This window comes from Manis javanica, chromosome 5 (genome assembly GCF_040802235.1).
Source record: "Manis javanica isolate MJ-LG chromosome 5, MJ_LKY, whole genome shotgun sequence".
Classification (NCBI taxonomy): domain Eukaryota; kingdom Metazoa; phylum Chordata; class Mammalia; order Pholidota; family Manidae; genus Manis; species Manis javanica.
In genome coordinates this window covers 24,549,664-24,565,985 of record NC_133160.1, presented here as the reverse complement: position 1 = coordinate 24,565,985, position 16,322 = coordinate 24,549,664, and the positions used below count along the sequence as shown (strand labels likewise).

At 38.1% G+C, this 16,322-nt stretch overlaps 1 protein-coding gene across 2 annotated transcripts in view; it reads left to right on the top strand.

The window, feature by feature from the left end:
• ASXL1 (ASXL transcriptional regulator 1) overlaps nt 1–16,322 on the top strand; it is a 60,304-nt gene that overhangs the window by 33,579 nt on the left and 10,403 nt on the right. For both annotated transcript variants that reach the window (XM_037004606.2, XM_073236743.1), the window contains exons 4-5: nt 15,815–15,935; nt 16,009–16,106. In XM_037004606.2, coding sequence (XP_036860501.2) covers nt 15,815–15,935; nt 16,009–16,106 — 219 coding nt within the window. The remainder of the gene's footprint in view (nt 1–15,814; nt 15,936–16,008; nt 16,107–16,322) is intronic.

Genomic DNA, 16,322 nt, shown 5'->3' with positions numbered 1-16,322 from the left:
GGGCTCCCTCTCCCTCCCTGCTCTGACTCCTCTTCTCCCACTGGAGAGCTGGAGTGAGGAGTTCTCAGGTCCCGTCAAGCTGCAGCTTGTATCTTACCCCCTTTGTGAGGCGCTGGGTTCTCGCAGGTGTAGATATAGCCTGTCTGTTGTACTGTATCTTCTGGTCTCTCTTTTAGGAATAGTTGTATTTTCAAAAATATATATGGTTTTGGGAGATATCCGCTGGTGTACTCATGCCACCATCTTGGCCCCTCCCAGTTTCAATCTTTTTGAATTTACTGAGGCTCTTTTTGTGGCCTAGTATTTGATCTGTTCTTGAAAATGTTCTATGTGCACTTGAGGAGAATGTGTATCCTGCTGCTTTTGGATGTAGAGTTCTGTAGATGTCTGTTAGGTCCATCTGTTCTAATGTGTTGTTCAGTGCCTCTGTCTCCTTACTTCTTTTCTGTCTGGTGGATCTGTCCTTCGGAGTGAGTGGTGTGTTGAAGTCTCCTAGAATGAATGCATTGCCTTCTATTTCCCCTTTTAATTCAGTTAGTATTTGTTTCACATATGTAGGTGCTCTTGTGTTGGGAGCACAGATATTTATAAAGTTATATCTTCTTGTTGGTTTGACCCAGTTACCATTATGTAATGTCCTTCTTTGTCTCTTTTGACTTTTTTTGTTTTGGAGTCTATTTTGTCTGATACAAGTACTGCAACTCCTGCTTTTTTTCTGTCTGTTAGTTGCATGAAATATCTTTTTCCATCCCTTTACTTTTAGTCTGTGTATGTCTTTGGGTTTAAAGTGGGTCTCTTATAGGCAGCATATAGATGGGTCTTGTTTTTTTATCCATTCAGTAACTCTATGTCTTTTGATTGGTGCATTCAGTCTCTTTACATTTACGGTGATTATCGATAGGTATGTACTTATTGCCATTGCTGACTTTAGATTCATGGTTACTAAAAGTTCAAGGTTAACTTCTTTACTATCTAAGAGTCTGACTTAACTCACTTAATATGCTATTACAAACACAATCTAAGGGTTCTTTTCCTTTTCTCCTCCTTTTTCTTCCTCCTCCATTCTTTATATATTAGGTATCATATTCAGTACTCTTTGTCTATCCCTTGATTGACTTTGCAGATAGTTAATTTAATTTTGCATTTGCTTAGCAATTAGCTGTTCTACTTTCTTTACTGTGGTTTTATGACCTCTGGTGACAGCTATTAAACCTTAGGAACACTTCCATTTATAGAAGTCCCTCCAAAATAGACTGTAGAAATGGTTTTTGGGAGGTAAATTGTCTCAGCTTTTGCTTATCTGGAAATTGTTTAATCCCTCCTTCAAATTTAAATGATAATCTTGCCGGATAAAGTAATCTTGGTTCCAGGCCCTTCTGCTTCATTGCATTAAATACATCATGCCACTCCCTTCTGGCCTGTAAGGTTTCTGCTGAGAAGTCTGATGTTAGCCTGATGGGCTTTCTCCTTTGTATGTGATCTTATTTCTCTTTCTGGCTGCTTTTAACAGTCTGTCCTTATCCTTGGTCTTTGCCATTTTAATCACTATATATGTCTTGGTGTTTTCTTCCTTGGGGCCCTTGTGTTGGGAGATCTGTGCATCTCCATGGCCTGAGAGACTATCTCCTTCCCCAGATCAGGAAAGTATTCAGCAATTACCTCTCAAAGACACTTTCTATCCCTTTCTCTCTCTTTTCTTCTTATGGTACCCCTATAATGCGAATATTGTTCCGTTTGGAATGGTCACACAGTTCTCTCAGTATTCTTTCATTCTTAGAGATCCTTTTTTCTCTCTATGCCTCAGCTTCTTTGTTATTCCTCTTCTCTAGTTTCTGTTTCATTTATTGTCTCCTCCACCATATCCAATCTGCTTTTAATACCCTCCATTGTGCTCTTCAATGATTGGATCTCCGACCAGAATTCATTCCTGAGTTCTTGAATATCTTTTGGTACCTCCATGAGCAATGTTAATGATTTTTATTTTGAACTCCCTTTCAGGAGGAGTCATGAGGTCCATGTTGTCTTCCTCAGGGGTTATATTAATTTTACTCCGTACCAGGTTCCTTTGGCATTTCATATTTGTATATGGTGCCCTCTAGTGTCCAAAAGCTCTACTCTCTGGAGCTGCTCAGCCCCTGAAGCAATGCTGGGGTTGCAGGGGAGCGGTATTGGTGCCTGGGTGGAGGAAAGAGGTCTTTCCTGCTTCCCGGCTGCTATGCCCGTCTCCACTGCCTGAACCAGTGGGCCGAACACACAGGTATAAGCTTTTGTCCCAGAGTAGCTGGATATGGATCCCTTCTTCCCACAAGCAGCTGGAATCTCAGTCTCTCCAGGAATTCTGCCTATCTTAGCTTTCCAACCCCATAAACACGCAAGTATCATGAAAGCACCGTAAAATGTAGGTGTGTGCTCACAGAGCAGATCTCTGGAGTTAGGTATTCAACAGTCCCAAGCCTTCCACTCCCTCCCTGCTCTGTTTCTCTTCCTCCTGCTGGTGAGCTGGGGTGGGGAAGGGCTTAGGTCCCACTGGGCCACAGCTTTGGTATGTTACCCTGTTCTGTGAGGTCTGCTCTCTTCTCCAGGTGTATGCAGTCTGGCGCAGCCCTCTTTCCTGTTGATCTCCCAGAATTAGTTGTATTAATTATATTTTCATATTATATGCAGTTTTAGGAGGAAGCCTCTGTTTCACCTCTCACGCTGCCATTTTTAATCCTCAAGTAGTACATTTTTGACAGGAATACCTAGAAGTCATGTTGCCCATTCTCAGTGCATTGAATCAGGAGACCATTTCTATTTGTCTAATTTCTGATAATAATAGCTTTTGTTGCTTGGTTAAGGTGGTGTCTGCCATGTTTTTCCACTGTAAAAAAGTATCCTGTGAGGAGATACTTTGAGACACTATAGTCTCATCAAACTTTTACCCACTAGTGAAAACATCCACTGATGAATGATTCATGCCTGAAACAGTTACTACTATGATGGTTGTCAAGTGGTAATTTTTAAAATTCCACTGTTCATTTGACATTTGTTAATTGGCATTCTCCAGTAAAGAAGAGCCTTCCTTTCTCCCTCATTTGTTTGTTTATTATGCGTTTATGATTCTTGTTTTATTATTGAGTTACCTGTTACTATCATTAACTTTAATGCACAAATTGTACAGAGTTGGCCAGCAGGACTCCCTTCACTGTAGCTTTTGTGTCCTTCTAACATGTTCCTCTTATTCCTGAACACTTTTTTATTTACCTGATTTCGGCCCAGCAAGATGTATGAGTTTAGCTTGTATTCTCCCAGCTCCAACTCTGAAATCCATTTTCCCAGGGAGCTCTGGATCCTTTTAGTTTATAACAGTGTAGATGTACATTATCCTTGTCTGCTTCTGTATTTGTCTATCTTTCCAGGTGTTGGTTCATACTGTTACCTTCAGTTCCAGTTTCTTGCTACAGGGTTCATTCTAGCTTACCCCTTTCCAAATTTATAACTTGCTGCTCCAACAGTGAGAATCTTGGCTCTTACTGTCTACTTTATATCTACTTGTTTGCTCAGTTCAGAATAAGCATTTAATTGTTTCAGAATTGCCAGCCCTTTCCACTGTGAAAAACAAATTACTAACTAGAGCTCAGTATTTATAGTTCATTTAATTCTTCAGCCCAAGTAGTTAGAATAGTGTGTTTAAGAGTTCCTTGTATTAGATCCACCCCTGTCCCACTTCAGCGTGGTTATGTCAGGCATTTTAAATAAATATTGGTGAAAAAAATTTTTAGGTATTACAGTGCTTTTTGTTTTCAAGGCTATGGGAAAACACTCTCTTACATAACTGTTAGGAACACAAGGTGGTGCAACTTTTTTTGAGGGGAATTTGGCACTATTAACAAAACTACATTTGTATTTACCTTTGATTCAGCATTTCCACTTCAGGAAATTACTGTGAGGACCTTCAGCAATATAAAAGTACAGATTCATAAAGTTACTCCAAGGCAGTATTGTTTCTATTTGCAAAATATTCGAAACCATCCAAATGCCAGTACACAATGAGCTGGTTGCACAATTAAACTTGGGTATATTGCATTGTGGAGTATTATGCAGCTGAGAAGAGAATGCGGAAGATTATGAAATGATAGAGTGATTTCCAGGGTACATTGTCAAGTGAAAAAAGTGAAGTGCTTTTAATATCTAAGGAATGCAATTTTTTTGTCTAAGGATTAAATGGAAATAAAATAGATGTGCAAAAAAATATTTGTGTTTATCATTTGTGCAAAAAGAAATGCAAGAATAATAAACTAAAAACTAATGAGATTGGTCACCTAAAGAGGAAAGGTAGGAATGGAATGGAATGTTGAGGGCAGGATGGGAAGAGGAGGGATGGGAGGCAGTGTCAGTTCTCTGAGTATAACCTTTTATGTAGTTTTGACTTTTATAATCATGTTATGTTTCACATACTTTAAAATAATAAAAATGAGGAATAAAAACCAAAATGGATTACAGACAGAAAAGACAGAGCCTAGTGCTATTTATTAGCAGCTATAAAATTCTTCTTGATATGGTCAAACCCATCAATTTCTTTCTTCTTTCTGAGGACTGGTCCTGTTCCCAGTATGGACTGTTTGTAAGGTGGTCAACTGTCCTGGAGCACAGGACTTTCTGAAACTGGAAGTCCGAGGCAAATGGGCAAGTTGGTTACCCTGTTCGACATGCATATAGCTGTTCTCCTGGGACTTCTCTTCATCCTCCCCTTGGGAATTCTCTTGACCTTTCTTCTCTTACCTCCTGTCTTTCCTGGATCTCATGTGGATCTTGGTGTTTTGGTTTGTTTTTTGTTCCTTTAGTTATGTAACATACATTCTTCAGTTGCTTCCTGAGAAACGGGTACATAGGTATGTTATTTGAGGACTTACATGTCTATTCTCTTTTTTATTAAGGTATTATTGATATATACTTTTATGAAGGTTTCACATGAAAAACCATGTGGTTACTACATTCACCCATATTACTGAGTCTTCCCTCCCATACCCTATTGCAGTCACTGTCCATCAGCCTAGTAAGATGCCGTAGAGTCACTATTTGCCATCTCTGTGCTATACTGTCTTCCCCATGATACCCCCACACCATGTGTGCCAATTGTAATACCCCTCAATCTCCTTCTCCCTCCCTCCCAACCTGCCCTCCCCGACCCCTCCCCTTTGGTAACCTCTAGACCTTCTTGGAGTCTGTGAGTCTGCTGCTGTTTTGTTCCTTCAGTTTTTTTTTCATTTTTTTAAATTAAGGTATTATTGATATACACTCTTATGAAGGTTTCACAAGAAAAATAATGTGGCTATTACATTCACCCTTATTATCAAGTCCCCCCCATACCCCATTGCAGTCACTGTCCATCAGTGTAGTAAGATGCCACATAGTCCCTATTTGTTTTCTCTGAGCTGCACTGTCTTCCCCATGACCCCACATACACGATGTGCACCAATCATGATACCCCCACAATCCCCTTCTCCCTCCCTCCCCACCCCTCCCCTTTGGTAACCACTAGTCCCTTCTTGGAGTCTGTGAATCTGCTGCTAATTTTGTTCCTTCAGTTTTGCTTCATTGTTATACTCCACAAATGAGGGAAATCATTTGGTACTTGTCTTTCTCTGTTTGGCTTATTTCACTGAGCATAATATCCTCTAGCTCCATCCATGTTGCAAATGGTAGGGTTTGTTTCTTTCTTATGGCTGAATTGTATTCCATTGTGTATATGCAGCACATCTTCTTTATCCATTCATCTACTGATGGACACTTAGGTTGCTTCCTTATCTTGGCTATTGTAAATAGTGCTGCAATAAACATGGGGTGCATATGTCTTTTTGGATCTGAGAACTTGTCTTCTTTGGGTAAATTCCTAGTAATGGAATTCCCGGGTCAAGTGGTATTTCTATTTTTAGTTTTTTTGGGAACCTCCATACTGCTTTCCACAACAGTTGAGCTAGCTACCTTCCCACCAGCAGTGTAGGAGGGTTCCCCTTTCTCTGCATCCTTGCTAGCTTTTGTTTTTCTTAGTCTTTTTGATGCTGGCCATCCTAACTGGTGTGAGGTGATATTTCATTATGTTTTTTATTTTCATTTCCCCAATAATTAGTTATGTGGAGCATTTTTTCATGTGCCTGTTGGCTATCTGAATTTCTTCTTTGGAGAATTGTCTGTTCATATCCTCTGCCCATTTTTTGTTTGTTTGTTTGTTTTTGGTATCATTAATCTACAATTACATGAGGAACATTATGTTTACTAGACTCCCCCCATCACCAAGTTCCCCCCACATACCCCACTACAGTCACTGTCCATCAGCATAGTAAGATGCTGTAGAATCACTACCTGTCCTCTCCATGCTGTACAGCCCTCCCTGTGCCCCCGCCACATATTATGCATACTGATCATAATGCTCCCTTTCTTTTTCCCCCCCTTATCCCTCCCTTCTCTCCCATCCTCCCCAGTCCCTTTCCCTTTGATAACTATTAGTCATTCTTGGGTTCTGTGATTCCGCTGCTGTTTTGCTCTTTCAGTTTTTTCTTTGTTCTTATACTCCACAGATGAGGGAAATCATTTGGCACTTGTCTTTCTCCACCTGGCTTATTTCACTGAGCATAATACCCTCTAGCTCCATCCGTGTTGTTGCAAATGGTAGGATTTGTTTTCTTCTTATGGCTGAATAATATTCCATTGTGTATATGTACCACATCTTCTTTATCCATTCATCTACTGATGGACACTTAGGTTGCTGCCATTCTTGGCTATTGTAAATAGTGCTGCAGTAAACATAGGGGTGCATATGTCTTTTTCAAGCTGCCTCTGCCCATTTTTTAGAGGCCTTACATGTCTTTATTCCATGTTTCATACTGGAATTTTGGTTTGACTTAGAATTCTAGAAAATGTTATTGTAGAACATTTTCCAGAACTGCTCTTGAGAAGCATGATGTCATTCTGATTCCTTTGTATGTGATGTGGCCTGACTGGAGGATTTTAGAATTGTTCTATCAATTTCTGAAATTTTATGGTGAGTTACTGTCTGATTGGATCTTCTTTCATTCATTATGCTGGGTGTTTTTGTCTTACTAAACCTGAAAGCTCAGGTGTTCTCACTTTTTAGAAAACTTGTATTTCTGTCTTTTCTGTTTTCTCTTTTTGGAACTTCTATATGTTGGATGTGGGACTTCTTTGATGCAGCCTATTCTTCTACATGTTTTTGGGGAAATAACCTCATTGTTGTGGCTGGGTTTTTTTTTTTCCTTTGGTATCTCATTTTTAATTTATAGCAGATTGCTCATGTTCTCTGATGTTTTTTTTTTTTTTTTAAATACAGCATTCCGTACTTGTTTTGGGGCTGTGTCTTTGAGAACATTTACTGTGAAATCTTCATTATTGCCCTTTCCTTTCAGTTCTATCTTTTGTTTGTTTATTTTGGTTGCTATTTTTCATAAAACAGTTGTGCTCACATATCTGGTGGTCCTTGATAGGCCATGGTGAGAGAACTGATGGATTCTGTGCTTGTGAGCACTATTTGTTGCCTGTAATAGAGAGCAGGGACCCAGATGCTTTTTGGAATCCCCCCATTTTCTATACCTGAAAGTGTTTTCTCTTGTGCTCTGGTCACTTTTTCCAGGAGGAAATCCTCTCATTTCTGACCAGCTAGCTGAGTGTAGACTGGGGTTGGGGTTGTAGAGCTACCACAGTTTGGAGGGCTCTGGGAGGCAAGTTGAGGAAAAGGGCTGGTTGGTGTCACCATTTTGTACATGGTCTTTGACTTATTTAGGGTGTGTCTCCTCACACCCTCCCCTGCTCCTTGAACAAGTGTCTTCTATTCCAAAACCTCCCTGCTTCAGTCTAACCAGAATATAAATCTCCTATTTTCTTTTGGAGCTGGAGACAAGGGTATTGCTTGTCGATAAGAGGGGTTTAACTTCTTGATCAAACTTCCAACCAGCTGACTTATTCTCATTCTCAAGCCTCACCTCTGTCTGCCGTGGTTCCTGCTATCACTTAATCACTGCCCCCTTGGGGCTCTGTGGCCCTAACTGGCATTAGGCTTTTCTCTCTGCAGCCTTAGACTTCAGTTTCTTTCTGTGCTGAGTCAGTGATTTCCTGTCCTCCTGCTATCCATCTTCCAGAATTCTGTTGACTTCTCTCATCTGCTGCCTTTTCCTTCCCCTTTCTCTTTGTCTTTGTTCATTTAAACCTTTATTATTTTCTTACAGCCATTCTAATGAGGCTTCAGGAGGATGCAAAGAACTGTGTGTTCATTTTTAATGTTTAAATGGCAGCTCAAGCCTTTGTGCAGAGAAAGTGGGAAATGCCTCTAACTTCCACGCCAAACCCTGCCCTTATATCCCCACCTGGCACCCAGGCCTATGGCTCTTGTTCCTTCCCAGTAGAATCCACTGATTAATTTAATGGGCATCCTTCCTATTTATGTGTGTCCATTAAAAATGTGTGGTCTGTTTGCTTATAGATAACATTTTTATTCATTTTAGCTACTGTTTAATAGTATATCATATCACTATACCTAATTTTATTTGTCTAGTCCCCTGTTAAGGACATTTAAGGTTTTTCACTATTACAAACACTGTTGCGTGTGGCTTCCATGTGCAAATGCATGAGAATTTTTCTAAGAGACCACTTCCTTACATTTTAATGGATAAAATGGAGGTGATTTGGTGGGGTTGCCTTTGGGCTTAATGAAAACATTCATTACATTTTCTTTATATTTTATACCTATGAAGGCAAAAGTAGAATTATAAATAAAACTTTATAATTTAAATAACAATTCTGAAATCCAAAATATTTTGAGAACTGAAAAATTTTTTTCTAGCTCATCTGGCAATAAAACCTGACCTGCCAAACTCACTTGGTGGTGGAACTCTGATCTAGACTGACAAACCTGCTTACAACCTATTTATTTCACTTGGGATATACATACATGGTATTTCAAAAAATACAATTTCTGAGTTGCTGGTGGTGCTAATATATGATATATTGAAAGTATATGCACTACATTACCACTCCAAAATTCAAGATCTCCTGAATTCTAAAACACATCTAAACTCAAGAGTTTCAGAGGAGGAATTACAGGCCTGTGGTCACCATTGAGCAGAAACTTTACAGATGTGGGTGGCAAATTATAGACGAGAATTTATTTCTGGTTGATGGAAACTTCTTTTTTGTCATTAATGAGAATTCAGACAATTTCTTCGTTTTAAATGTATTCCAAGAGTGTGTTCATTTTTAAAATAACACTTCTTCCTTTTCTTTCTTGACAGCTGTAATGTTGAAATTGCTTGGGATAATGGAAATTGTTTCAAATTCAATAGACCTTTTTTTAAATGTTAAGTATTTCAAGAAAATGAAGCTTTTTCTCAAGCATACATGGAGGTTGCTTTGCTAGTTTTAATTCTTTTTAGAATTTATATAACAAAATTTAAGACATCATTAATGGACCATTTTGGCCTCCATTGTCTAAAGTTGAATTTTACCTTTGTATCTCTAAACTTTATGTACACATTAATGGTTTTTATACGGTATTTACAAGTTTTGATTCAATTAATTATGTTTTCAGAGCTGTCATTTAAATTTAGTAAGCTATTTTTTATCTGTTTTTATTGGGATATAATTCACAGATCATACAGTTCACCCATTTAAAGCATACAGTTCAGTGGCTTTTAGTATATTCATAAAGTTATGCAAACATCACCATTATCTAATTCCAGAACATTTTCATCATCCCCAAAGGAAATCCTGTACGCTTTAGCAGTTACTCCCTAGTATCTACCCCTGTATCTATTCACTTAATTACCAGAGCTTCATTAAAAAACAAGTCCTCCTATCTCGTTCTTCTTCAGGAGTGTCTTGGCTATTTGTGGCCCTTTGCCTTTCCATGTAGGGTCAAGTTCTATAAGAAAATCCTGTTCTGTGGGAATTTCATTGACTCTACAAATCAATTTGAGGAGAATTGACATCTTTACAATGTTGACTTGTCTCAAACAAAACATAGTGTAGTTCTCTGTTTATATAGGTTTTAAACCTTTCTCAATTGAGTTTTGTTTTCTTCATTTGATGATTATATTTATTTTGTGAAATTTATTCCTGAGTTACTTATGTTCTTTGTTGTTATACATTACATTTTCTAATTAGTGATGTTATTGCTGATGTTAGGATCACTTGAGTTTTTCATGTGACCTTGAATCTCACAATCTTGCCGAATTTCTTTAATAGGTCTCAATCTCTCAGAATCTTCAATGTACATAATTATACTATTTGGAAATCATGACATGTCTCTTCTAGTCCCTTCATGTTTCTTTTTATTATGCATTGGTTAGACTCTATAGTTTACTGTTGAGTGGTCAGTATGTTCTTAGTTTTTAATAATTAAACAGCTCTCAGATGAGCCTTCCCTAAGAAACAGTATTCATTTGTTGTTTAGAAAAGGTTTATCAGACCCACAGAGGAAGGAAAGGCATACCTGAGATTTGCTAATCTTTTTTGGATAAGAACCTGATCCTGGGGCAGTTTAAACTTAATCAGTTTAAATTTTAGTGTTCCATTTTATTCACATTTGGAGCTTGTTATATTGACAGTGCCTTTTCTTTTTGAAAACATCTGACTTATGGGAAAATATTTTATTTAGGTTTATTTATTACTGCTGGTTGCCCTTTTACTTTAATCATTAGCCTCTTTTCCGGTTGCCTTGCCAAACCAATATGTATGTATTTTAAAAACATTTACAGTTGACCCTTGAGGAACATGGGTTTGAACTACATAGGTCCACTTATATGCAGATTTTTTTCAAAAAATATATTGGAAGATTTTTTAAGAGACTTGAAACAATTAAAAAAAAACTCTTTCCTCTAGCTTAGTTTATTGTAAGAATACATATACATATAATTACATGTAATACATATACAAGCTATGTGGTAACAGACTGTTTACGTTTTCAGTCAACAGTAGGCTATTAGTAGTTAAGTTTTTGGGGAGTCAGTTATATGCAGTTTTTGACTGCATGGGCCAGGGAGGTCAGTGTTCCTAACCCCCATATTGGCCAAAGGTCACTTGTATCTGTGTCAGCAGCTGAATATGGGTTAAAAGTATATGGCAGGTGTTCCTTGTATTATTTTTACTCTTGTAGCTTTTCTGTAAATTTAAAATTATTTCCATATAAAAGTGTTTAAAATGTATTTGTTTATAGAAGTAGTACATGCCCATGATCAATATTTGAAAGGATCCGGAATAAATTCCCACAACTATAGTAAAAAAGGACAACTCAATTAAAAAATGATCAAGACTTGAACAGACACCCCAAAGATATGAGAAAGGCCAATAAGCACATAAAAAAGTGCTCAATATCTTTAATCATCAGGTAAATGAAAATTAAAACCTCAACAAAATGCCACTGCATTCCCACTAGAATGGCTAATATTGGACTCAGCACCAAATGTTGGTGAGGATGTGGAGCATCTGGAACTCATACGGTGCTGTTGGGTGTGTAAATCGTAGTTGTTTTTTTTTTTTAATTAAGTTAAAACATTCATGCATCCTATTCTCAGCAACTCTGTTCCTAGATATTTACCAATAAAAAAGGAAAACATATCCGTAAAAATATGTATAAAAGAATGTTCATAGTAGTATTATTTATAATAGCCAAAATCTGGAAATAACCCAAAAGTTCCTTAACAGGAAACTAGATAAACAAATGGTTTATATGAATACTACTTTGTAATAACAAATAATGAGCTATTGATGCATGCAGGAACACAGATTAATCTTATAAACATTGGATTGAATGAAAGAAGTCAGACCCAGAGGGTACATATGTATGATTCCATTTACAGGAAGACCAAGAAGAGGCGAACTAATTTTTGGTGATAGAAAGAAACCAGAACAACTACTGTCTCATTGGAATGGGAGGGGAGGATAGAGTGGGGGTTGACCAGGAAGGGGCAAATGGGAACTTTAAGGGTGTTTTGGACATGTTCTCTGTCTTGGCAAACATTTGCCGAAACTCATTAGTTAGTATACTTAAGATCTGTGCATATCTTTTTGTGTAAATTATACCTCAATTTTTTTTAAAAAAAGGGAAAGGTCACAAGGGCGTTCTCCTGCATATGCACAGTGCAATCACCACATTCAGTTGAAGTTAACATTAATGCAGCCTTACCATCTAATATGCAGTCCTCATTCAAATATCCAATATTGTCTTTTATAGTGTTTCAGGTTTCAGTGAAGAATCACCTGTTTATTACCTGTTAAATATTTTTTTAAAAAGCTTCTTGATGGAAAATATCCTTGCAAAAAAATTTAAAATCTTGTATTCTAGGGCATATTTTCTGGTACCTGTAATTTTCAGTAGCCCATTTAATTTTCATCAAACTGCTTGAGTTAATGTTGAGCAAGTTAATGATATCAAACTTATAGCATCTTTATGGAAAGATTAACAGTCTTTAAAAATGCAGAATTAGAATTGCAAATCTTGCTTTCATTTTCTTAAAAGTTGTGTTCTCCTGTTTGCATTTTAGTGGAAATGTATGGTTTTAGAAACTTGGAGAAGTTTGAATTGCAAACAAGTGGTCAGTATTTCTGTTTGTTTAATTAGCAAGAATTATAATCAGCCCTAGGTTTCCCCTAGACTCTGGGACCTATACAGGAAGGAAATTGGACTTAGCTTTTGGCAAAGCATATAACATCCTAATTTTTCTTCTTAAATGTCATTTTCTTGATCACAATACACATGTTAATTGTAGAAAATACCCCAAATCCAATGGGAAGTATTCACAACTCTACCACCTAGAGGTGGTGATGGCTAATAACATAAAGTGAATATCTATACAGATACGTTCACACAATTTTTATTTTTTAAAACAGATGGTAGTATCATATAGTATGAGTTTCACTCCTTAATTCCCTTGCTGCTTCAACATTGCTCTTGCATTAAACATTCTTCAGCTTTTAAAAAAAATTATTGACTATACAATGTTATGAAGGTTTCACATGAGCAACATTATGTTCACTACATTCACCCGTATTATCAAGTCCCTCCCCACAGCCCATTGCAGTCACTGTCCAGCAGCGTAGTAAGATGTCAAGTGGCTGTCTATGGTAGTGTTCCTTGATGGAAAAACAATATTTTTTGTTTTTGAGCTTTTTTATTGTAGAAATGTTAAGACAGTAAATTGCATAGAACACAGATGTTCAGCTTCATGAATTATTATAAACACCCTTGTAACTGCCACTCAGATCAAGACATTAAACATGTCCAGCAGCCAGGAGCCCCCATGTCACTAAAGGTAACTACTATCTTGACTTTTTAAGTTACTTTCTTGCTTCTCTTTGGTGTTTCACACCTGCATTTGCACACCCAACTCTAGTTCAGTTTTGTGTATTTTTGAACCTTCAAAAAATTGAATAATTACAGTATACTTTTTTTGCATCTGGCTTCTTTTAATTTTTTGTTTTTCAGATTTATCCATATTGTTGTGAGTGCCTCATTTTTCATTCTTGTATGATGTCCATGTATTAACTACCATGTATTGACTCTACCAGTGATGGGCACTTTGGTTGTTTATAGCCCACGTTACAAATGACGCTGCCGTTAGATCTCTGGCTGTGCTTCCCAATGATATGTGTGTGTGTTTCTCTAAGGACTCCTCACCGAGGACTGACATTGCTGGTCATAGGCTATCTGTACATTGAGCTGTCCCAGATAATGCCAAACTAGATTCTGTATGTTGGGGTCTGTTTTCAGTGTAGCTGTTCCACAGCCTCATTAGCACTACTTGGTATTGTTAGATTTTAATTTTATCCCTCCTTAGGGATGTGGTGATACCTCATTGTGGTTTTAGTTTGCATTATTTTGTGTCTTCTCTATTGCTGGGGAGATTATGCTATCATATGAATGCTGGGCGTTTGGATGTCTTCTTTGGTACAGTGCCTAATTCACATCTTTTATCTGGTTTTCTTTTGGATTGCCTTTTTTTTACTGATTCCTGTAGTCTAGATACAAGTTCTTAATTGGTTATATGAGTTTGTAACTATCTCCTCCAACTCTGTATGTAGCTTGCCTTTTTTATTCCATTAATAGTGTCTTTTGCTGAGTAGAGGATCTTAAGTTTAATATAGTTCAATTGATTCATTTTCTCCTTTTTAAGGATTAATGGTTTTCATGTCCCATGTAAGTCCTAGAAATAGAAGTGTTGGGTTAAAAGGGCAATACATTTTTTTAAAGATTTTGCTTATTAGTTTATTTTTCTACTGGCAGTATATGAACCGTTTAATGCCATTTTCATTCTCATCAACAGTGTATACATGATTTTCCCACATTCTTACCAGAACTGGAATTTTGGGGTCTGTTTTGCCAGTGTATAGACTTTCTTCATTCATTAATGAGTATTTTATCTTAGTTTGCCTGTGAGATCAGAGGACAAATTTATTGCATCAATCCCAGAACATGATGGTCAGTAAGCATAATTCCAAGATTAATACTGAAAGTATCCTTTAGCTTTTGGTTCTGACAAGCATTTATAGCTGATAGGGAAAAGAGATAAAGATCTAAAAAGCTGTTTTCCTTTATATTAATTTAAGTCAGCATGATTTTGGTTTAAATTAATGAAAATAAATTGGTGAAGACAATATAGTGGATCAAGGGACCCATGAAATTGATGAGTTTAGGTTTTGTGGATTTCCCTTGTGAATTTCTGGTATATTTGTAAGAGGTGAATCATGGTTTTATCTACTCTTCTTCACACACTTTTTTTTTATTCACAGAAGACATGCCTATCCCTCTGTGCTCCTCCTCTTTCCAGCTAGTATTTATTCATACTCTTTCATAGTTTCGAGGTGTGAGGTAGCTCCTAAATTTTCCTTGGGAATGGAGAGAGTTTAATTGTGAGGCTGCAGCAGAGCCTGTTGGGAGACAGGTTTGTTAGGAGATGACACTTGCTGTGGAGCATTCTACACTGCCTTGTTTCCACTCTCTGACTCCAGTTTAGATCTTAATCATTTTCACTGGACTTCTGGCAGAGTCTGATTCTTCTTTCTGCCTCCAGACTTCTTATTGTTGCCAGAATAAAATTGTTAAAACTCATCATCCAAAACAATCAAAATCTGAATCCCTCACACAAGGTCTTATCACCTGCCCTCTTGCTCTCTCTCTCTCTAGCCACCTCCTGTAGCCAGTTCCCTACACACCTGCTGAAATCCAGTTTTCTTGAGTTTGGAATATTCTTTCACATTTGCTCATCCCATTATCTAGAACTTTCTCCTGTCTCCCACAGCCAACCCATCTGGCTGCTAGCTATCTTCTTTATGACTCAGCTCAGGCAGCATCTCCTTGGAAGCCTTACCTGCAGGATCCTTGTTTACTTTCTGTATCTCCCTGTCCTCTTTTCCTCCAACTCAGTGAGTTAGATGCCCCTCTTCAGGGCTTCCACAGCTCATTCCTTATGCTTCTGTCACCAGGCTTTGTATTGTGATAGATTCCATTTTCTTCCCTTACTCATCTGAGCTCCATGAGGTCAGGGCCCTGATTACCCCTTCTTACAATCCATCCTCCCTCCAGGAACCAGCAGGGTGTAGCTTATTGGAGACACCCACAAATGTTCAATGATTGATGGAATGCAAAGTTATATCTAACTTTCTTTATATATGTATGAAAAGAACTTACTGAGAAAGTGGTAAGAAAGGGATAGGAACTTAGCAATATTCTAAATCCCTCCTCTCCAAAAGCAGTGCACATTTGGGAATGACTGCCGTTTGGTAGGATTTCTAGGGTTTTGCTCACCTGAGTTGTTCCTTGCTGTCACAGAAGGATGCTCTGCAGTGGTCTCGCAGTCCGACTGCAGTGGAGGGTGAGGAGCCAGAGGACACAGCTGATGTGGAGAGCTGTGGATCTAATGAAGCCAGCACTGTGAGTGGTGAAAATGATGGTAAGTACCCTCGGCAAGGTGGGCCAAGAGCCTCAAGCAGTTGCTAGGCCCTAACCTTTATTTCCCTCTCCAGTTTCTCTTGATGAGACATCTTCAAATGCATCCTGTTCTACAGAATCTCAGAGTCAGCCTCTTTCCACTTCCAGGGACAGCTACCGAGCTTCCTCGCAGGTAGGGAGGAGGGTTGATGAATAGGCAGGGTGGGGTGTGGAGGTGTGAGGTGGAGCATGAGACAGGGCTCTTCCCCTGTACGTAACCCCTGTGAGCGTGTTTGAAGAGTGGAGAGAATTGGTTTGGTCTCCACCTATCAATGCCAGTTAAAACTGGGCCATAGGAAAAGTAGGTAGTGGGTCTGAGAGCAGAGTGATTTGTTTTCCTTTTTACCAT